This window comes from Leptodactylus fuscus, chromosome 5, assembly GCF_031893055.1.
Source record: "Leptodactylus fuscus isolate aLepFus1 chromosome 5, aLepFus1.hap2, whole genome shotgun sequence".
Classification (NCBI taxonomy): domain Eukaryota; kingdom Metazoa; phylum Chordata; class Amphibia; order Anura; family Leptodactylidae; genus Leptodactylus; species Leptodactylus fuscus.
The window spans coordinates 72,834,113-72,856,933 of record NC_134269.1 but is presented as its reverse complement, the minus strand read 5'-3'; the positions used below and the strand labels follow the sequence as shown (position 1 = coordinate 72,856,933).

The following is a 22,821-nucleotide window of genomic DNA, read 5'->3' as shown; positions in this document are numbered from 1 at the left end:
CATATTGTATTACATGACCTTTATAAAATGTTTTTATTTAACATTTCTAAACATTTCCAACCTAAAACAAAACAAAACAAAAAAAAGAGTCTGATTCATATCTCAAACATGGAATATGATCTTTGTTAATAGGATATATTAAATTATTGTCATTTTTGTTTCCCTTCATTAAAGTCCCTTTATGTATAGAACTAACTGTTTCTGGTTAAAAACCCAGTATATGTGCATGTTCCCAGCTAAGAGGGATGTCTCTATGTATTGGTAGTTACTTGTGAAGGTCATGTAAGGATATTGAATATTGACCTCCATTAGCCCTGAAATGCCCAGCACAGAGATTCTTTCGGGTGAGATAAAATGGACAAGTCATGCGGTTCTATTTTGTTTGCATTTTCTCTATTATGGTAGAATTTGTCATTTGGCCCTTTCCTCTGATTCACCATTAGTATTTTTCCTTGTACAAGATATAGCTCATACTCTGCCTATTAGGGTTAGTAGACATTGGAATTCTCTAATATATAGTTATTAATGAAATGTTCTTGTTAAGAAGGAAATCTTTCTGAAAATAAAGCAGAACAGCTGGAGATACCTGAAATTTTGGTTAATTTCACAGAACAGTTTAGTTTCTAGTCTGGCTGTGCGATCATCTCCCGTGTCTGTTCTAGTAATGCATGCAAATTGCCAGGGATCATTTAAAAAAAAAAAAAAAAAAAAAACTCTAGCTGGACAAATCCTTTAATCATCATACAGAATGAACCTAAGCCCCCTTGCAGATGACCATATTAATGGTCAGTGTGTTATCTGGGTTTTTCTTAGATAGCACACTGACCTATTCATTTTTATGGGTCCGTACACATGACCATAAGTCACACAAAGTCCGGGCCGCAAAATATGGAACAGGTCCTATTCGTGTACAATTTTGAAGTCCTGCTTCCATGGCTCCTACTCATTGAATGAAATGGGTTGCGGAAGCACGACCGGTGCATGGGTGGCACATGGGGTGAATTTAGGATTGTACTAGAAATTTGAAACCTTAAGGGCACATTCACACGTAGGAATCTGCCATGGATTTGGGGCAGATTCCGACCCTAATCTGTGGCAGGATGCTTAAAAGATCAGTGTCCTTCGTGTTGCAGATTCCACAGCTTGAGACCCCCTCCTGATTAGGTTCTTTCATCTGGGCCCAATCAGCAGCAGAAAGCTGCAATGCAATGACCATTCACAAAGGAGCGCCCCCTCTGACAGTACAGAGCTATGAACGAGTACAGACATTGGGGGCGTTCCTCACAGCCCAGCTAAACTGTCAGGAATGCCCTTCTGACAATGGACAGACATCATTGCCATTATAACAGTAACACAGCGGGAAAGCCAACAGTGCGCTGAATTTGGCGGTATATAAAAACACATGTGCCTGAGGACATGAAAAGTCCTCTTTCATTTTTAGTTGGCTTAACAATACCAATATTTTGTGCCAGAAAACTATTGCACTTGTCCAATGTGGCGCACACTATCATTCTTTTAGTGCAAATACACAATAAACATGTCTTCGCCAAAATTGTTGCAGACTATGGTGGGAAGTACTTTCCATGGATCCCTTGTGGCTCTAATGTTGCATAATACATATTACTATGTTCAGTGTTACTTTACTTGCTATTGGGCTCTCCACAAGTTATGTTATTTTTGTAGGGGTCTGTACTCTTCCTAAATCATTTTCAATATGGTACATACCATATGAGCGAACCGCTGCACTGACCTTAGTCAATGTATATGAAGGGCTAATGATTTTTTTTTCTATTTTCAGCTGCTCAGTCAGCAGTCCTAGATAAAACCCTTTCCTTGGTGATGAAAGGCCAAAATCCATCAACTAAGGTTTGTTAACATTTCATATACTTAATAGAAATGTAAATTATGTATTGTTTCAGTGTATAAAATAAGTCCTATGTCATGCATGGAGCAAGGCTGAAAAGCTTTTAGTGAATTTGCACGACTGACATTATCTACTTGGTTCAGATTCTCCAACAGAAATGCCACAGCTAGAGTTCAATTTTTAGTAAATAGGTTTTAAGAACCCCCATTCACTCAATAAAAAAATTAAAAAAAAAAAGATATAAAAAGTCATTTGGGGATCCTAGGCCTGCCCTTATTGTTACAGAACCATCACAGATCTTCTCAGTAGATTCCATTCACTGTAATGCAATGAAGCTAAATTCCACACCATAATAAACATGTAACATGTGGTTGGTACAGAAATTTTCAGGCTGGTTCCATTTCATAGTTTTACTCATTATGTGAAGCGAGCCTTAAAAAAGCTATTGTTCAGTGCATTGCTTATACAGTATGTAAAGTGTCATAATGGATTACAGGTAACATAAATCATTTTCCTGTTAAAATGAGTTAATGTTTCCATTGCTTGCAGTATGATGGATACACTTCATGTCCACTGGTAACGGGGTACCGAAAAGTAATCTTAGCAGAATTCGACTACAATGCCCAACCCTTGGAGACTTTTCCTATTGACCAAAGTAAAGAGAGAAGAACCATGTACCATATGAAGGCAGACATGATGCCATTCCTGTACTGGAACATGCTTCTCAAGTAAGTGATTTCTTATATTTTAAGGCTGAAGCCTCACGCTGCGGATACACAACTTTTTTTTTTCCAAAGCCAGGAGTGTATTGATCAGAAGGTAGAAGTATAAGAACTTCCTATATATTTCCCATTTCTTTTGTAGCCATTCTTGGCTTTGGCTCAAAAAAACCGCAGCAAAATCTGCAACAGAAAAAGCTGCGTTTCTACAATTTGGGGCCTCAGATTAAAAGAGGTGTTCTTATCAAAGCAAGATTGCAGATTGATGGAAGTCCAATCATTCAAACCCCTACTGAACAATGTACTTTAACTATCTCCAGCGCTCCCATTGAAATGAATGGAGCAGTACATGTGATGCCCGGTCATCAATCCATGTTCTCCTGGTAAGTGGGGGTCTGAGCAGTTGGATATAGATAGACGATAACTTGTTTTGATAGGAAACCCCTTTAATTTCTACTTAAAATTAAATTCACATTTTAAATTACCATGTATTAGAAAAATGTGACAATCCCTACAAGTAATAAAACCAATAGTTTGTTACATAGGTATACAGTTAGTTTTTGCTCTGTATGTCCTGTACAATTGGTGGTAGATTTATGCTCTGAAGCCTGTAGAATATAAATACAGCTCCATGTTCTGATATTGTAATTCAAGATTAAAACCAGACCCTACACATCATGGTTTGGACTGAACACATATGCACCACATTGGATAAATTTAAAGTAACACTTGATTCTAAAAAAAAACAAAAAAAACAAAACACTATGAACTAAATCTAGCAATGCAAAAATATTTGTGAAGTATTTCTAAATGGTATAATTTATTTTTAACAGGGGATATTGGGGTGGACCAGCTCCCTACAGGAAAATACTGCACCTTGGCTTTAAATGAGTGCATTGCAAGGCGCCCATCTACTGTACCAGCTTACATTGCCATGTTCAGTATGAGAAGTGATGTGAGAACAAGGCTCCATAATCCACCGGCCAGCTGAGAAAGATTGTTTCGTTGCCACAGCCATGCAGAACCTCGTATTTCAGATCAAACTAATGGGAATTTTCTTAAGACATTACAGATTATATTTTTCTTCTGGTATTTTTCTTCTTTATACTCATTTTGCCAAAATAAAGGGGTCACTTAAGGATCTTTGTTTGGAAATGACCAGGGAGGCATCAGTGAGACACTTCTCTCAAACCATGACCTGACATCACCAGGGCATTTGAGGCTGTCAGCAGTGTTCCCAACAAGTTACAGCCGGTGATGGTAACATTACAGATTACATATCAGATAGATTATGTAGGATGGGTCTGTTGAATGACATCCGCTACATTTCATTTTCATTATTCTGTATTTTATGACAGATAATGTCAAGGAAAGCGGAATAACTTTATTATTACCTGTTATCAACTCAGCAAATTGTACAGTTGAATCCTTTGTCTATAAAAATTATAGGATTAACAAAGACACTCACACTTAGGGCCCTGTCACTAAATCATATATAGGCTGAGAAACAATGTGTGAGTTATACATCTCCCAGCCTGACCACTGCTCCTTTGGGCTGAATTTACAGCATTAGGGTGCATTCACACTGAGTAAACGCTAGCTTATTCTGAACGTAAAACACGTTCAGAATAAGCGGCGTCTAAAGCAGCTCCATTCATTTCTATGAGAGCGGGGATACGAGCGCTCCCCATAGAAATGAATGGTCTGCTTCTTTCACTCCGTGCAGTCCCATTGAAGTGAATGGGGAGTGCCGGCGTGTACGCTCCGGCATGAGCAGAGCTTGCCGTATACGCCGGCACTCCCCATTCACTTCAATGGGACTGCACGGAGTGAAAGAAGCAGCCCATTCATTTCTATGGGGAGCGCTCGTATCCCCGCTCCCATAGAAATGAATGGAGCTGCTTTAGACGCCGCTTTTCTGAACGTGTTTTACGTTCAGAATAAGCTAGCGTTTACTCAGTGTGAATGCACCCTTATACTGATTTATAATGCTGTAGGCATCTGAAATAATGCAGCTCTGCTCTCCTGCACCACTGGAGAACCATGGTGGTTCTGAATCTCACATCATCATCATAAAGCAGTAGGATATTGTTTACTGCAGAAATACATCCTGAAAATATCCATGTGAAATGTCCCCTTAAGGCTAAGTTTTGTTGTTTGTTTTTTTGTTGTAGATTTTGTTGAGTTTTTTTTGACCCAAAGCCAAGAATGACTGCAAAAGGAGTATAAAATCTATATAAAAAAAAATCAGAAAATTTAAACAGATTAGGTTTAGATTACTGCTTGGCTTTAATAAATTTTAAAAAAAAATTGGTGACATTTCCTTAAAGGACTTGCATACACAGACATGGCAATTCTGCTTACTGTGCATTTGTAACATGGTTCCCATTTAAGTGCAGGGACATCTAATATACATTTGTAGGGATATGGCAGAATGCTTTTGTTTTCCTAACTTTTGATTTAAAGAAAAAGAAAAAAAAAAACAGTAGTGTATCCAGTGTTTGCACATTTTGTTTATGCAGCAAGAACATATGATCAAGTTCCCACAAATTTTTCACAGCTAGATACAGTGGGGCAAAAAAGTATTTAGTCAGTCACCAATAGTGCAAGTTCCACCACTTAAAAAGATGAGGCATCTGTAATTTACATTATAGGTAGACCTCAACTATGAGAGACAAAATGAGAAAACAAATCCAGAAAATCACATTGTCTGATTTTGTAAGAATTTATTTGCAAATTATGGTGGAAAATAAGTATTTGGTCACCTACAAACAATCAAGATTTCTGGCTCTCACAGACCTGTAACTTCTTCTTTAAGAGTCTCCTCTTTCCTCCACTCATTACCTGTAGTAATGGCTCCTGTTTAAACTTATCAGTATAAAAAGACATCTGTGCACACCCTCAAACAGTCAGACTCCAAACTCCACTATGGTGAAGACCAAAGAGCTGTCAAAGGACACCAGAAACAAAATTGTAGCCCTGCACCAGGCTGGGAAGACTGAATCTGCAATAGACAACCAGCTTGGATTGAAGAAATCAACTGTGGGAGCAATAATTAGAAAATGGAAGACATACAAGACCACTGATAATCTCCCTCGATCTGCGGCTCCACGCAAAATCTCACCCCGTGGGGTCAAAATGATCACAAGAACGGTGAGCAAAAATCCAAGAACCACGCGGGGGGACCTAGTGAATGAACTGCAGAGAGCTGGGACCAATGTAACAAAGCCTACCATCAGTAACACACTACGCCGCCAGGGACTCAGATCCTGCAGTGCCAGACGTGTCCCACTGCTTAAGCCAGTACATGTCCGGGCACGTCTGAAGTTTGCTAGAGAGCATTTGGATGATCCAGAAGAGTATTGGGAGAATGTCCTATGGTCTGATGAAACCAAACTGGAACTGTTTGGTAGAAACACAACTTTTCGTGTTTGGAGGAAAAAGAATACTGAGTTGCATCCATCAAACACCACACCTACTGTAAAGCATGGGGGTGGAAACATCATGCTTTGGGGCTGTTTCTCTGCAAAGGGGCCAGGACGACTGATCCGGGTACATGAAAGAATGAATGGGGCCATGTATCGTGAGATTTTGAGTGCAAACCTCCTTCCATCAGCAAGGGCATTGAAGATGAAACGTGGCTGGGTCTTTCAACATGACAATGCTCCAAAGCACACCGCCAGGGCAACGAAGGAGTGGCTTTGTAAGAAGCATTTCAAGGTCCTGGAGTGGCCTAGCCAGTCTCCAGATCTCAACCCTATAGAAAACCTTTGGAGGGAGTTGAAAGTCCGTGTTGCCAAGCGACAGCCCCAAAACATCACTGCTCTAGAGGAGATCTGCATGGAGGAATGGGCCAACATACCAACAACAGTGTGTGCCAACCTTGTGAAGACTTACAGAAAACGTTTGACCTCTGTCATTGCCAACAAAGGCTATAGAACAAATTATTGAGATGAAATTTTGTTACTGACCAAATACTTATTTTCCACCATAATTTGCAAATAAATTCTTACAAAATCAGACAATGTGATTTTCTGGATTTGTTTTCTCATCTTGTCTCTCATAGTTGAGGTCTATGTATGATGTAAATTACAGACGCCTCTCATCTTTTTAAGTGGTGGAACTTGCACTATTGGTGACTGACTAAATACTTTTTTGCCCCACTGTAGATATATGTGCATATAGACATCTGTTACATCCAGATTTTGCCACAGATTTCATCCATTGCAGTCAGTTGAAGGCACCGCAAATCCCAGATGTGTGAAGTAGGCGGATTATGCTTTAAGTTTGAAAAAATGCAGTATGCCCTCAAATCCAAATCCCAAAAGTCGACTCCTAACATTATAGCATTTGTGATCCTAGGGTCCTTGTCTTTTGGCTAGTGCCCTGTATCAGTAATATTCCCCCTCATGTGTAATAGCTCCCACTTATCACTAGCAATTACCCCTTAAAAATAATTCTGCCCCATTATAAATAGTTCCCCTTTATTAATAGCTGTCATAAATGATAGTCGCCCTTATAATAGCCCACTTGACAATTATACCTTCCTTATAAAGTTCCCCTCGTATAAATAATAGAGCCTCCCCTTACAATAAATACCTTATATATAATAGTTTCCTCCTTGTTACAGGCCTCTTATAAATAGTTCCTCCCTTATAAATAGCTCCCTGTACATATAATTTCCTTTTATAATAACCCCATTATATATAATAGTTTCCCCTTTATAATAGCCTACCTTATATTTAACAGTTTCCCCCTTCCATATAATAATCTACCTTTATACCGTGTTTCTCAAAAAATAAGTTGGGGTCTTAAATGATTATTTTCTCAAAAGAAAAAGGGCTATGGCTTATTTTCTGGGTAGGTCTCATTTTTCTGGCAGTGGAGCAATTCAGAATCTTTTCCGATTCACTCCGGACAAATCTTGTAAAATGGTTAGGAACCCTAACCATAACATTCCTAATTGATGGTACAGTGTTAGTGGGGCTTAAACAAACTTACTGGCACACTCTCTTTGTAAACACTTTTTGTGGCAGTAGACCCGTGCCCACTATCTCCTCTCCTTTAAACCTCCCATGGACTCAATGTTCTTGCACAGTTTTTTTTTGTTTTTTTGCTTCTAGGCCTCTCTGCATTGTTGGGTCAGTGGTTGTAGTTTCTCATTGCCCCGGTAAATACACTGCACATGCCTCCCCCCTAGGGTGCCCTATTTGGCATCTTGACTACTTTATGGGCCTGCTCTTGGCCTTACTCCCACTAAAGGTCTCCCTCTGTGGAGCTTGCAACCCGATTTAATCCAAAAGGCCTTCCTAACTATAAACCTCCTTGGGTTCCCTCTGCAATCATCACTCTCCACTGTGCGATTAGGTTGTCTAGCTATTAGATAGAGCTCTCTCTCTGCTACTTTTCAGGGCTAGGGGACTCTCCAGCCCCTCCCAAGTAGGATAACATGGAACCATAGCAGCTTGATGGAAGTAGACATCCACTTTATTCATCTTGTAAGATTATTTTTGAGTTTTCTTCAGGATTTACTTAACATGTTATTTTCTGCAGCATGTTTAAAACTGGTCCCCTTTTGCTTCCTCCTTCCCTTTTCTTGAGCAGTATCTGGGTTGTTTCTCCCTTCAGGGTCTATGAAAGGATTTGGCTACTTGTGGGGCATTCATCTCCTAAGATATTAAGCCAGGACCCTTAGGACATTTGCAGGTCCGAGTTGGGGCAATAGGGGTTGCTACTGGGGATAGCCAACATTGCCATTTTCTGGGCTGGCTTCTCTATCCTTGCCAGACCCTGTTGGTCCAGAACAAGCTTCCCTCCTAGTCATCTGAGGTTTAAGCCAATCCACCTTTGTGCTGTTGGTTTGACTCTCTGGGACTGCTTTATGACGTCCCATACTACATTATCTCCCAATGATATAAACAAGAAAAGTGGATATTTGTACTTTACATAAAACCCCTTTCTTGTTGAATTCATTGTCATTGGTGAAAATACACTATTTCTGCAGGTAAAAATTACATTCTACACACCACTTTGTTTCCCATAAGATTTTCTTTTTGGACAATGTGTGTATGAGAATATAGATCTTTGCTGGCACTGTAAAAATCCAGCAAAAGTGTATATACTGTAGCTACAGAGTATAGGTTACAGTGAAACTGTCACATTGGACATGCTGCTTGAAAGAGCATGTACTACAGCAGGAGGAACTAAGCATATTGATATAGTTTTGAGGGAAAATTTTCAACAAGACTTGTCATTTATCCATACAAATCCCTGCTTTTTCTGAGCTTAGTAGTCATGTGGGTGGTTCTACTACTAATTGACAGCTGTCTATAAACATGAATAAAGCTGTTAGTCACTGAGTAGTGAAATGCACTTACAAACATAGGGATGAATTTACCAAGCAGTTTGTGCCAGTCCCTCATGGTAGAAAAAAACAAAAAAAATTAGCTGCATGCATTTTCTGACTTTGCCCTTATGCTTCTCTTCTCGAAAAGTAGACATGCTACAGCAATCATTGCAAAGTAATAATATGTGTATATTTCACACTGTGGTGTACAGTGCACAGTCATGCAGCAAATTTATTAAGAGGGGTTCTGCCAGTGGAATCCCCCCATAAAATTCTTGCCCTATGTAAAAGAAAAATAACTAAGGCACCTTATTCCTGTTACTTTATGATAATCTTATTGTGGTAAGATAACAAAGAGGTTGTTCATTTTATTACTCAATAATACCTATGCTTAGGATAGGACATTATAAGATAGGTGGAGGGTCAAACGCCTGGCTGACCTAATATTGGGGACCTATCCTAATGAGAGCTTGTAAATATCAAAATATTAAACCAACCCCTTTCGTAAAAGCCCAAAATAATTTAAATAGCAACTTTGCACTTATCTTTATCTTATCTTTATATGTAAACTTCCTAGAAAATAAAGCTTCATGGTGAAGCACTGAGACCCCATAACTTGTCTTTCATGCATATTTGAGAAGTTATGACGCAATGCGGTATTGGAAGAAATAGTTTATTGGAGTGGAGTGCTTTGTTTGAGTTCAAATTTATAAAATTATTGATAAAAACTTAAATAAAAAACTCAAAATACGAGTGTAACATAGGTGAATAAATTATAGTCCAAAAGGCATCTCCAGGTGTTAAGGCCACTCGTGCTTTACCACTTAGTTCTAGAAAAAGAAAAAAGAACAATATAATAGTTAGAATATTTAGAAACAAATGCATTGAAATAAGTTTTATAAGAGAAAGCTCATACTGGCTAATAAAACTTTAAGGTTGTATGTATTCCCTTATGCATGGTGTTCATTTCTAAGTTATACACATACATCTTATACATGGATAGACACACCGTACTGTTCATAACTCTTCGGCAGACGTGAAAAAATGCCGCAGAGTAAGAATGCTCTCAAAAAATTGAAGTGTTAACGCAAATTCACACAGAGGAATTTACTGCAGATGGGAGAGGGGAGGGGCACATTCAGCCACTGCATCAGAGATTGTAGCAGGACACTGAAAAAAAAATAAAAAAAATCTTCCTGCTCAATCTTGCTGTTGATACAGTTTCTGAAGCTGGAGACCGCCTGCCAATTAGCCATGACCGAATGCCACAGCCGGAAAATGTGTGAACTTACCCTTAATAGATTATTTTTGTAAATTTTTGAACAGCAGCAAATTCTAAACTCAATATTCGGTGTGACCACTTTTTGGAGGAGTTCTAGAAGTGATAATATAGCCCCACAGAACCCTCATCTCAGGTCAACTATATCTGGTATCACATGAAGAGACAGAAGGATGTGTACAAAGCCTACATCCACAGAGGTTCTGTGCTTAGTTCTCCAAGATGTCTGGAACAACCTCTCTGTCGAGTTCCTATATAAACTGTGTACAAGTGTACCTAGAAGAATTGATAAAATTCTGATGGATAAAAGGGCGGTCACATCAAATATTGATCTCTGCTGCTAATTCATTTAAATTTTAAATTACATTAGTCACATTTTTATTTTTTTTTTAGTAGTCTTACTTTGAGCTCAATTGAAACATAGATGGATATAAGATAGGTGTGGAAACAAAAAAAAATGCTGCAAACACTAACCAAAGTCTTGAAATAGACATCCATGAAAGTATTCCGGTTTCAACAAATTAAAGGTTTGGTCTTGTTAAGACATTTATCCTCTATCCACAGGACATGGTATAAGTAGTGTGAGCGCTGGGGGCCCAATAACCAGGTCCCCCATTGATCAGAAGGATGGAAGACAAAGTCCCCCAAGTCCTTCTTGTGAATAGAGCACCAGTGTATGTGCATGTCTGGTACTCATTCACTTCTATCTGGCTGCAGGCATTGCTGGAGATTATAGTCTGACAGCCTGATAGAAGTGAATGAATTACCAGACATGCAAGTACACGGGCAGGGAACAAGTGTCCATAACATGACAACTTTAAGTATTTATTTTATGAAAGGTTCTGCAATTTTCTACTGCATCTATTCTGACCATGTGATCATCACACAGATACACAGTATAACTACCAGCTCTCTTGTTCTGAGTTGTGCAGACACCAGACTGAGGCAGAAGCTACAAACTCAATTACTCCGCTTGGAGACAGATTACAGGGTATTACCTTGCAGTTTAACAGGTTTAGCACATCTCCATACACTCTATTAAACAATTCTTCCCTTGTACTTGTCCCATTTAGTTCTTCTGGAAGGAAAGAAGATAAAGCTTTTGTCACAATCTGTATTCACTTGGTTCCTAAACACACACAGAATGAACACACTGAACACTTACCCACAACTACATTCATCTCCTCCATGATTTGTTTGTGCTTCACGTACATTGGCCAGACATGGCCATCAAAAAGTCCCGGTGGATCTGGAACGGTGTAATTTCTGGAGCTGTAACAAAACCAAACTATGAATCAGGAGAAGTTACAGTATTTAAAACAAAAATAGGAGAAGAAAAGCATGTCCTGTATGTGTAGGCACAGCCATAGGTTTTCCATTATGTCCCAGGAGGTTCTACTTTTGCTCCCAAGTGTAATGTGTTGACTTTTATAAGTTTCCTTCTAAATGCAGTTGTGGTTGGAAGAGGACCAAACTAGGTTCAAGTGTGGAAAATCTGATGTGTTTACAGTAGAAGCAAAGTGAAAGATTTTACAAAATCTCTTCCACACGCAGAGTAGAAGTCTATCTAATGCTCAGTGTAAATACCCAAAACACCTGGTACATTTTTTTTTACCTATGCAGATTTCTAGCTTCAGATTTGACACAACAGGAAATCAGCAGTGTATATATCCCAAGTTGACATAGGCTAAAACTACTTACCATATTTTTCGGACTATAAGACGCACTTTTTTTCCTCCCAATATGGGAGGAAAATGTGTGTGCGTCTTATAGTCCGAATGCAGCGTGCGCAGCGTCTGTGTCCCGTCTGTGCGAATGAAAAGAAGAGCAGCACGGTGCCTGCCTGCTCTGCCCCTCCTTCCCTGTCTGTGTCGCGTGTTTGCAGGAGCGAGATATGAGAGGCAGGGAAGTAGGGGCGGGCCAGACAGGTGAAGGAAGCGTGGTTTCAAGCTTGCCGAGAAAACCACGCCTCTTTCACCCGTCTGGCTCGTCCCTCCTTCACTGCCTCTCAGATCTGGCTCCGGCAATGAAACCACACAGACAGGGAAGGAGGGGCGGGCCAAACGGGAGGAGGAGGCGTGGTTTTCTCGGCAAGCTTGAAACCACGCCTCCTTCACCCGTCTGGCCCGCCCCTATTTCCCTGCCTGTGTGGCATCATTGCAGAAGCGACATCTGAGAGGCAGTGAAGGAGGGACGAGCCAGACAGGTGAAAGAGGTGTGTTTTCAAGTTTGCTTAGAAAACCACACCTCCTTCACCCGTCTGGCCCGCCCCTTTTTCTCTTCTTACATAGCTTCACTGCAGGGTGTCTCTTTCCATCCATGGATGAGATTAGATAGAATAGATAGATAGATAGACAGACAGACAGACAGACAGACAGACAGACAGGAGATAGATAGATAGGATAGATTAGATAGATAGGATAGATTAGATAGATAGATATGTTCAAATCACCCCCATAGCCCTACAATACATATAAAACAAAAACATTACTGTGAAACACATACACATTTGGTATCCCTGTGTCCGAAAACCCCCAGTTCTATTTACATTGGTGAAATATTATATTATTAGGTTATTAAATATTTCACCAATTTTTTTTCCTTAAAATTTTTTTTTTCCCTATTTTCCTCCTCTAAAACCTTAGTGCGTCTTATGGTCCGGTGCGTCTTATAGTCCGAAAAATACGGTATATGTCATCAACAAGAGATTTCAAGCACTGTTGATTCAGAGAATATGCAAGATGCATAAACGGTTAAACTAATAAAATAATCTCAACCAAAACCTGTTTCTGATGGGACAAGGTGTAACAATGTAATCGTTAGTAAAACTGAAATTCTAGTAGAATAGGGCACCAAAAAGTCAACTGCATGTAAGTCAAAGTGGAGCAAGTTTAGGACATTTAAGTAAATAAGGGATCTGAAATAATATTCTAAGCTTGTATAGTGACTTATTTCTGATGATACACAAATACAAACATCATAGTAGTAGTAGTTCTAGGAAAACTCGTGAATTCAGAGAAGAAATCGTTCAGAACACGAAATGCTCTTAATTCCCAGTAAGATATCTTGGGTCTATATCTCTAGTATCCTTCAGGACTATCATCTGAATTCAAAGAACTTTGCATGAGGACAGTAACAGCAGTGACGCATTATACGCTACAGTCGACCAATACGACAAAGTGCCTGGTGGACTACAAATATTTAGGCGGTTTCTTGAATGATAAGGAAACTCAGTGGAGTATAGAACATGAGGTCAATAGATAGGAAAGCTCACCCAGTCAGGTTATTTTAAGCTATCCAGGGAATGACTAAGCAAGACTTGATAATGCAAAGCGAGAATACTTGTACATTCTTACTATATGGAATTAAGTGAAGTAATACTAAGAATAGTTTGTATATGATCCATAGAAAGAAACAGGATCAGAAACTCACAAAACAGCAACTATCTGCACTCCTAGAACAACTCTACATTTAATCAATAAGGTACATCTCCGGCTAATACATGGCTATTTTTATATCAAGTGATTTAACCTGATCAGTCCTGTTACTGTAGTATGTCACATAAGCCCCTGTTGGCAGTACATGAGCATATGCTGAGCTCAGTCACTAGTAGCAGCCACGTATCCAGAGCTGGGGCTGCACTGCCAGAATGCTGACAGTAAATGGCCTCACCCTCCTGTCTGCTAGCAGCTGTCTACTGTGATATAGTACAGTGCCGCTTCCTGCTATTATTAACTCTGCAAATGCCAGACTCACAAATCGTGGACTGTTAATAAATGCTACCAATAAAACATGAGCGCCAAGGCATAAATCAGATCACTACACAATGATTTGCAAGTAAACACGGATTTTTAAGGCTAAAATCTTAAAAGGAAACCATTCTTAACACATTAAAACTATATCACTTTCAGGGGCATACACGGACAACAGACTTATCACAGAGTACTGTCCACATTTAGATCACCCATGTCATGAACACCGCTGTAATAAGTCATTAATAGATAGAAGACAACAGATGGCATCCTGCCACCCTCCCTGACTGATAACTTATTACTAGTGGGTGGACATAAAAAGCTCTGGCAGTGGTAAAAATCCAAATGAGGCATTACACCATGGTCAAGTCAAAAATGACAAGATAACTCAGCGATCCATGTAAAAACACATAGAAACAACTTATTACCTCCTTCTCCTCTTGCATTCATCGTAGGGTATGGAAATAAAATAACGGTGTGTAAATAATTCGATCAGTGGTCTGAAAGGTAATAAAAAAATGATTATTAACATTTTTACCGACTCTATTCGGAAAATGTATTATACAATTATACATCATATAAAACTAGTACATATGCACTTGTGAACACTGGTAACATCCAGTTCTGCAAAACCTACTAAAATTAAATCTCATTTATTTTACTAGTCTACAGCTTGTAAGGCATTCTGTAAACTGCCAACTGGAAGACGCAAACATTAAAAGGGTCGTCCATGTCCACATGCACATATAAAGTGGAGGACGACCCATCATTACCAGAAGATAAAAAATAGAATCAACATTGAAAGTTAGCTCAATTAACTAGCATACATTGATTATTTTCCTATATGCCATCCTGTGTCACACTGCCATTGGCTATGGGATATGTCACTATCTCTACAATATCCAGCCAGGACTCCTGATACATGAATAACCGACACCAAAATTCAGTGGCATTGCACAACATATAAATAGGAACAGGTCAAGTAAAAAGGACAGTGTCCTAATATAATAATTTTTGGCAAGGTCATAATCACCCAGCCCTATCACAATCTGTCTCCTGCTAGCAGACTTTACACATGGTAGTTCGGGGCCTTTAGCACATGGAAATCTACTTCCTTTACCTAACAATTTATGATTCTGTACAGCAATCAAAATACTTACTCGTAGGTGTACAGAAGAAAACCTTCTACAATAAGGATATGACAAGTCTCCTGCTCCTCAATCTCTTCAGAGGTTTCACTATCCAGGCTGTTGTTGACACCATGGGATCGCTCAAACTTTACAGGATCTTTTTTCCAGGCAGTAATGGTTTCAATCATGGCTTCAATATCCAAAGCACTAAGCACTGGAAAGGAGTAAAACAACTTGTTAGGATGTGAGACTATCCCAAGGGAAATCCCTTTTCATGAATTTACTAGTGGCAGCAATCCACCTTCACCAGTTATGTAAGGGAAGTGTAGCAGCAGCACCATCTTACCATCATACTGCTTAAATCCATCTTCAACTTTGATCTGGTCCTGAGGCTGAAACAGTGATCAAAAAGAAAAATATACAAGAGCATTGTCTATAAAAACTGTAACACACAGCAGACTGACAACATGCAAACAGTGCTAGTCAATCCCCCCAACATGCTCACACCCGACCTCTTCATATCTGATATTTGCTAGTCCTATGAAGTCTAAAAATTAGGATTATTAATAAGTAGTACTTGTAAAACATATTACCACCCAAGCAATTCCCACTGGATTATAGGCACCAACGTACTAGAGTGCCAGTGGCAGTTACAAGTACATGACAGCAATTAGACATACATGCTATAGGCAAAATGTATTGGGACACCTGCATATTACACCTACATGAGCTTTTGTAACATTACATAGGCATTCATATGGAGTTGGTCTCCCCTTTTGCACATAAAACAGTAGAAGAACAGAAAAGGGCCTTCCTCAAACTGCTCCCACAAAGTTGAAAGCATAAAACTGTCCAAAAGGTCTTAATATGTTCAGAGAAATAAGTTTTTAGAGGGGCCCCTGGTTTCTCTTTTTGGTCAACGATAGCTAATTAAAAAAGGGGCCTTAAAAAGAAAGAAAAAAAAACCAAAAAAAAAAAACCCACCATGCCCAATGTGCAAAGCCAGCCTAAGAGATCAATCCCAATACTTTTTCCCTGTTAAAATATATACAAATGTAAATACAGGGCAGCACTAATGTATTAAAATCTAATCATATAATCCACTAGTCATATATAGTATAAATACAATACACTAACTGTACTTTCCTTATGAAGAGATCATTCTATTTTATATAAGTTACTACATCTACATAAAGAACATACACATAAGAGGACGCTTCACATTATCTACCTTAAAGAAGTCATCTTGATGTACAACGCAGCAGTTGGGCAGAGATTTTATTAGTCGATTTGTCAGAGTGGTTTTCCCGCCGTTGGTAACACTAAAACAGAAGAAATATCTAGATGAGAATCAGTACATCAATGTAGATTTACATGATATAAAATAATACAGTCTGTTGTGGCCCAAGGAACAACACTTATTTAGATGTAATGACACAGCCCCAAATAACCCCTGTAATACTAATAGAACACCATTGACCACCCAGTGCTCTGCTGAACTGATCTTAATTTGGGTCACCACAGGGGTCTATTGTGATCTAAAACCCATTTCAGTAGATCCACGTGAAGTCCAGTTATGGTAGGAGCAATGTGACAGCATATTCTTAATAGAGGTCACATTTGTGGCGCACAGTTGGTATATAGACAAGGGTACTACACAGTGCTGCCCATAGAAGAATGCCGACGTATACAAAGAATGGTATACAGCTGTCCAATAAACATTAGATCATACAGATCTGAGCGGGCTGAAGACTATGGGGAGTACATGAAATCCACTGACAGAAATCAATAACTAATAGCTGGCTTCAGTCCTCCTCTCACTTCTTCATAGTCCTCTGTAGGGAAGGCTGAGTACATACATGGACTCAACAGCAATAACAGTGAGTGATGGGAAGGCAGAGGAAAATAGCTTGATAAATGGAGAAAGAATCCCATTTCTATGAGATCATTCACACAATGATATGACTTGGGTGCCTTCCCCGGCTACCTCTGAAGTGTTACTGAAGTTCACCTGCATATCACTGCAGGCTGTGAGTTTGAGCTGTACGCTGTACTCTGTCTATCCCCAACACTCCTATTTAAGTGAATGGGTGTGTGAATAAATCCCATACAGCAGGGGCTTGCCTTATGTCAGTAATGAACTAGGACTGTGCTGGTTTTCGGGTTTTTTCCCCTCTCCTTCTGTTGAGGTGTCAACCCTGACATGTCGGAACAAAAATGATGTGGTCAGGCTCACAAATCACAATGGCTGGTTGGAATACGGCCAAATTTTTATGTTTTATTATGATCACAACACTCAGGTTGCTCAGTGTTTTACTGAAAGAAGCTTCAGTCCATGTTTGTTGAACGTACTGACAAGCACAATTCTTCAAGACCAGTATATTTTATGCTGGACTTGATATTCCCTGTGCCAGGCATTTCTCCTGTGTCTAGGTGCAAATCAAGGGCAGCCCTGAGCATAAAGGTTTATGCATTTGGCGGTGGCCCTGTCCCTAGTAAACCACCTAGTAAATACATGCCACTTGCAACTATTCCCCTCCATTAGTATGTCTTTGCAGTGTTGGAGAAAACCCACGCAAACACAGAAGGAACATACAAACACCTTGCAGATGTTGTCCTTGGTTGGATTCGAACCCAGGACTCCAAGCGCTGCAAGTGCTAACCACTGAGCCACCCTGCCACCTCACTTGCAACTGTTTTAGCGAAGTGTGGATAAACAATTGCTAACTGGTTTGACTATTATATGCCACTCTTATTGCCTCATCCTAATAAGATATAGCAGTGTCAAAAGAGCTCTCTCACTCACAGCATAGCAGAACTTGCCAGCTGCAAATGTGTGTCTTTTCCAGCACCCTCTTACCTCCCAATAGACTTCTATTTAAAAAATACATCAACATAACTAGAAATGGAAACCTATTTCTTTAATATGATATACTACAACGTTTCTAATAATCGCCTGTACTATTTCATTGCAGTGAACGATTAGCAGCTTCTTTGAGATTTTGCAGGTTTCGGCACTGCTGGTAAGACTGGATACATACAGCGCCATTTTACTGAAGGGCGGGCAGTTTTTTACTGCAGTAATGAACATGTTAGTAGGGCATTACATGTCAGCAGCCAGCACTGGGGACCAGCTAATAAAGAGCTGTCACAATAGAGTACATAAACAATCAGGTACCAGCAATAGAACTTTTCGGAAACAGGGGAATAAACCTTGATGACACTGCAGAAATTGTCACAGATTTTGCAGGAGGACACTAAGAGTCCTGCTTGATCTTGCCATGGATTTGGTGGCTTGAGACTTCCCACCGATTAGGCCCATCTACATGGGCTAATCCACATCGTGGAAAGTTGAAAAATTAAAGGGGGTTATCCCATTATGGACCTTTATCTGCTATCCATAGGACATGGGGGGGGGGGGGGTGATTTCTGGGTCATCCAGTGATCAGGAGGACAGGGAACTGAAAGTCCCCCTAAGAGCTCCCTTGTAAATGGAGCAACAATGTGTTTGAGTGACAGGCTCATCATAACGGGACTGTAGAGCGCATTAGCGCTCAATCCATAAGGAGGCCTTAGGAGGGGAAAATTTCAGTTCCCCATCGCCTTGATCACTAGGGCTCCAAAATCAGGCTCCCAGTGATCAGACACTTATACCCTGTCCTATTGATGTGAGAGAAGTTTCCATAACAGGGCAACCTTTTAAAGAGGAATCCAAGATGGAAGTCTGCCTTAAATTCTTGTTCAGTCATTCCCATTTCAATTCAACATGTGAACAGGGCCTTATTTTATTTATTTTTTTAATTCATTCCAAGCAGTGGATTAGAAGTTGTGCCATGTAAAGGACACATTATTCATAGGGGCTGAGGAAAACAAACATGGCTACAGAGAGATCCCATGAAAGGTAGGATCTGCGAATGAACTTGACATTGAGGATGTCTGCAGCAGAGACACTATTGTCTGGACTTCCTCACAGGTAACTACAAGCAATGACTCACTGTTTTGCAGCCTAGTTACAGAGACAACATTCTACCCCCGCTCTTGATAGTACAGGCTGTGTACATAGTTTTATCCTTGTATGTGTGATCCATCACTGGAAACTATCAAGTAAAGACAATGAGAAACTGTTCTAATAGAGAAAAAAATACTCTCCTGTGCCAGGAGAAATGGAGGGAAGACCAGATCGTGGCCACCACACCCACTAGTCAGGACAGACATGGCTATTAAACATTGGGAACGTGGAGGGGAAACAAAATCCTTCATTATTATTAGAAGGCAGAAAGAAGATCACAGCTATATTATGACTGGGGTGTCATCAGGGGGTTTCTACACAAAGATCTGCATAGCATACTATATTTTGGAAATGTGAAAGTCTACTCAATAACAGGATACCAGTGTTGTTACATGTAGCAAAAACATTTACAAATAAGGTGTGACGCAACATGAAGGCGCTTTTTTTTTTTTTTTTTGCTCAAATTGATGCCCTCAATATGCCATTCAGACTAGAAAGCCACTGTTACCAGTATTATTAACAGGTATTGCATCATCCCACATGGCGGTCTGGTTTACAGGCACTTATACCAGAGCCTGTTATTACACACAGTGCTATGCTGGGCTCTGCTGTTCGCCAGCAAAAACGCCATTACGAAGCAGCAGCTGTTGGAAAGCCTCGTGTTAGTCGCGCATGCGCAGTGACTCACCCGCCAATGCCCACGATGATCTGCATGGTGTCTTAGTTCCCAAAAATCCACACACGGAAAAAACTTAAAAGGATGGTAAGATGGAAAGTAGTAACCCCAGAGAAACGCAAAGAGCAGAAGGAGACGAAGTCAACGTCAACTACTTATAAAGGCATCCATGGTGAATAGAGCAGCGCACAGCTCGGACTGTCACACAGAAAGGATCGGAACGAAAGGACGAGCCGAAAGTGATGCGGGGGCACGTCTGCTGCGGCCGCGCCTGCCATTGGTCAGTTACTGGGATGGAGGCGGAGCGACGTGACGTCATCATCGCCTGTCAATACAGTGCAGGGAGATGCTGGGACTCGGCGCCCTGTTCTCCAGCACAGCTGTTACTGGCTGGGCGGTGACACGTGGGCGGGACCGGGTGTACGGCAGTGTCCTTCATGTTCTACACTGCCAACGTGCTGCAAAGTGCAATACGTAGCAGGGAAATGCAGCCAGATGGTTTTTCCAGCACATAAAAGAGCCACAGCTTGATACATTTTACACCAACACTTGCTGCTTGTCTGACAAGTTGTCTTTCCTATTAGTTCCATTCAGTTTTCAATAATATGTATATGAAAGGCATAAGAAAATATTTGTGGGGTGGAAAGATGCAATTCTGCCATTGTTTTATGGGGTTTTGTGGACTGATTAACCACTTCAGTACCTGGCCAATTTGTGCTTCAGGACCAGACACATAGTTGTTTCTTTTTGTATGTTGTTTTGAGGGCTATACAATTTTTATTGTTTGGGTTATTCAACTAATTTCTGTGTCTTTTTTCGGTGACATATAGGGCTTTATTTTTATGTTGTATTTCATTTTTCCATGTGTTTGTAATTTTTTTTTTATATATTCTGGAAAAAATAAACAAAAGAAGAGGGGAAACCTGTTTGTTTTTAACTTTTTATTTAATTTAATACTAAAAACTTTATAAAATAGTCTTTCCTCTCCATTACGGTAATTTTTATTTTGTATGGCATCGTTGGGAAAGGGAATAGAACTTTTAATAAGATTGTGTTATTGATGTATTTATTTTTTTAATTACTTTATTTTATTTTTTTTATTTTTTTTAACATTTTGTCCCCATAATAGAACTTTGGGGACATCTGATCACAATTGTTTTGGGGGGTGGCTGGTAAATCATGGCGGCTCCCATAGCTGTGTATACAGCAGTCATTGAGCGCTGTGTACACTGCGATCAGGAAGACAGGGACATCAAATAGACCTTCCCTGCCTTCTCTTTGCACAATTTCCTGCAGCTGCTGAAAAGTGCTTGGACGTACTGGTAAGTCCTTGCAGAACAAGGAAGCCACTATCTGGATGTAGGAAAAGGACCAGCCTTACGGAGGATAGGTCCGTTTCCTCCACTTGTTTTGACGTCCCTGTGACGGTTATCAGCAGCTGCCTTCCAGTACCAAATTGATTTCTTGGTTATCACGTCTATTGGTGGTTGTGTCACACACAACCAAATCAGGTGAGCAGACACCTGTTCTGTCTTCCTATCATTTCCCTATATATAAGGGTATTACGCAAGGAACGGCTCAGTGCCGTGTATTTTTTCCTTACTATCTGGATGTAGAAACCCAATGGACAGTCCAGAAGTGGTTAAGGGTACAATGGGTCCTTGGTATAATAATAATACTTTTTATTTACATAGCTTCTACATATTCGGCAGCACTTTACAATTTGTAGGGTTCAAGTACACACAAAAAGATACATTACAAAGAAATGGTCACTTCACACAATGGGACATAAGGCCCTGCTCGCAAGGGCTTACAATCTATGAGGTAGAAGGGGTGACACAAGAGGTAGCAAGGGGCGGCATCGGAGGTAGCATTGCTTATACAGTGGTCCAGACATTTTTGTATCTTCATTACATATATACAGGGTGTCCGGAAAGTAAGTAAACAAAATGAAAGGTTGGACTTTAGCCGATATATGAAGCATTGTTATTAATTGACATGTGACCAGAAATGCACCGTTGTGGCGCTGCAGCTAGACCAAGATGTCGGTTTCCTATCCCTCGCTGTGCCATGTGAAAGGAGAAACGAAGAAGAGAAAGCGCTTTAATCGGAAAGCAGTTTAATCACTGTTACTTATTATAAGAATTGCTTGAAGTGCTGGCTGCCTGCCTCGATGCAAGCAGTGCAATACCAGATGATGGATTAACGCACCCGTTCACAGACTCCTGGCATGACCCTCACTGCGACCAATGCAACCTGGATGCGGTTCACGAGCTCTTCGCGAGTTGGCACAGACATTGCGTACACAATGGACTTGACATGTCCCCACAAGAAAAAAATCAAGTGGGATCAAATCTGGCAAGCGAGGGGTCACAGCACAGGTCCGCTGCGTCTGATCTACCGATTCGGCCATCGGTTGTTGATGTGTTCACGAACGATGTGGCAAAAATGGGGAGGTGCTCCATCCTGCTGGAGCCACATCTTTTCTCTCATGTTCAAAGGCACGTCTTCGAGCAACACCGGCAAATCATCCTGCAGAAATGCAGTGTGTCGGTCTACCAGCAGCATGCCACAGTGCATTTCCTGGTCACATGTTCATTAATTAAAAAAAAACGCTTCATATACCGGCTAAAGTCCACCTTTTCATTTTGTGTACTTACTTTTCGGACATCCTGTATAAGCTGTATGAGCAATGTGCAGATGATGCCTGGTGCAGTATCATAGGTGGAAGCGTGAATAGAGGAAGGTTATTTTTAGGGATTCTAACTATAGAAGGGTTTACATTAGGAATTGTGATAGGCCTGTTTGAAAAGATGTGTCTTTAGTTTGCATTTGAAGCTGTAGAAATTGAGAGTTAATGTGATTGCCCAGGGTAGAGCATTCCAGAGAAGTGGTGCAACTCTGAAGAAGTATTGGACACGGGAGTGGGAGGTTCTGATAATAGTGGATGTTACTCTTGGGGTTATTAAGTAAACGAAGAGCACAGGTCGGGGGATAGATAGAAGGTCACCCACGCTTCCCCAATTCACAAAACATATTGAATTGT

The 22,821-nt window shown here is 40.3% G+C and overlaps 2 protein-coding genes across 4 annotated transcripts in view; one reads left to right on the top strand and one right to left on the bottom strand.

Annotated features, from left to right (window-relative positions):
* The window catches only part of SQOR (sulfide quinone oxidoreductase), a 37,335-nt gene extending 33,613 nt beyond the window's left edge, over positions 1-3,722 (top strand). For both annotated transcript variants that reach the window (XM_075273348.1, XM_075273349.1), the window contains exons 8-10: positions 1,799-1,866; positions 2,414-2,592; positions 3,417-3,722. In XM_075273348.1, the coding sequence (XP_075129449.1) occupies positions 1,799-1,866; positions 2,414-2,592; positions 3,417-3,474 (305 nt within the window). In that variant the 3' untranslated portion in view covers positions 3,475-3,722. The remainder of the gene's footprint in view (positions 1-1,798; positions 1,867-2,413; positions 2,593-3,416) is intronic.
* A 5,864-nt stretch (positions 3,723-9,586) lies between these two features.
* On the bottom strand, positions 9,587-20,020 carry LOC142202954 (nicotinamide riboside kinase 2-like). Of its 2 annotated transcripts, none has more exons than XM_075273347.1 (8): positions 19,788-20,020; positions 16,322-16,412; positions 15,437-15,482; positions 15,121-15,304; positions 14,389-14,460; positions 11,374-11,480; positions 11,207-11,283; positions 9,587-9,759 (listed from the first exon to the last, which is right to left on the bottom strand). In XM_075273347.1, the coding sequence occupies exons 1-8, from the start codon at positions 19,811-19,813 to the stop codon at positions 9,754-9,756; spliced, it is 609 nt and encodes a 202-aa protein (XP_075129448.1). In that variant the 5' UTR covers positions 19,814-20,020; the 3' UTR covers positions 9,587-9,753. The 2 variants fall into 2 exon arrangements, with proteins under 2 accessions (XP_075129448.1, XP_075129446.1); XM_075273345.1 differs by having other exon boundaries at positions 11,207-11,286; positions 19,788-20,019.
* Between the last annotated feature and the right edge of the window lie 2,801 nt (positions 20,021-22,821).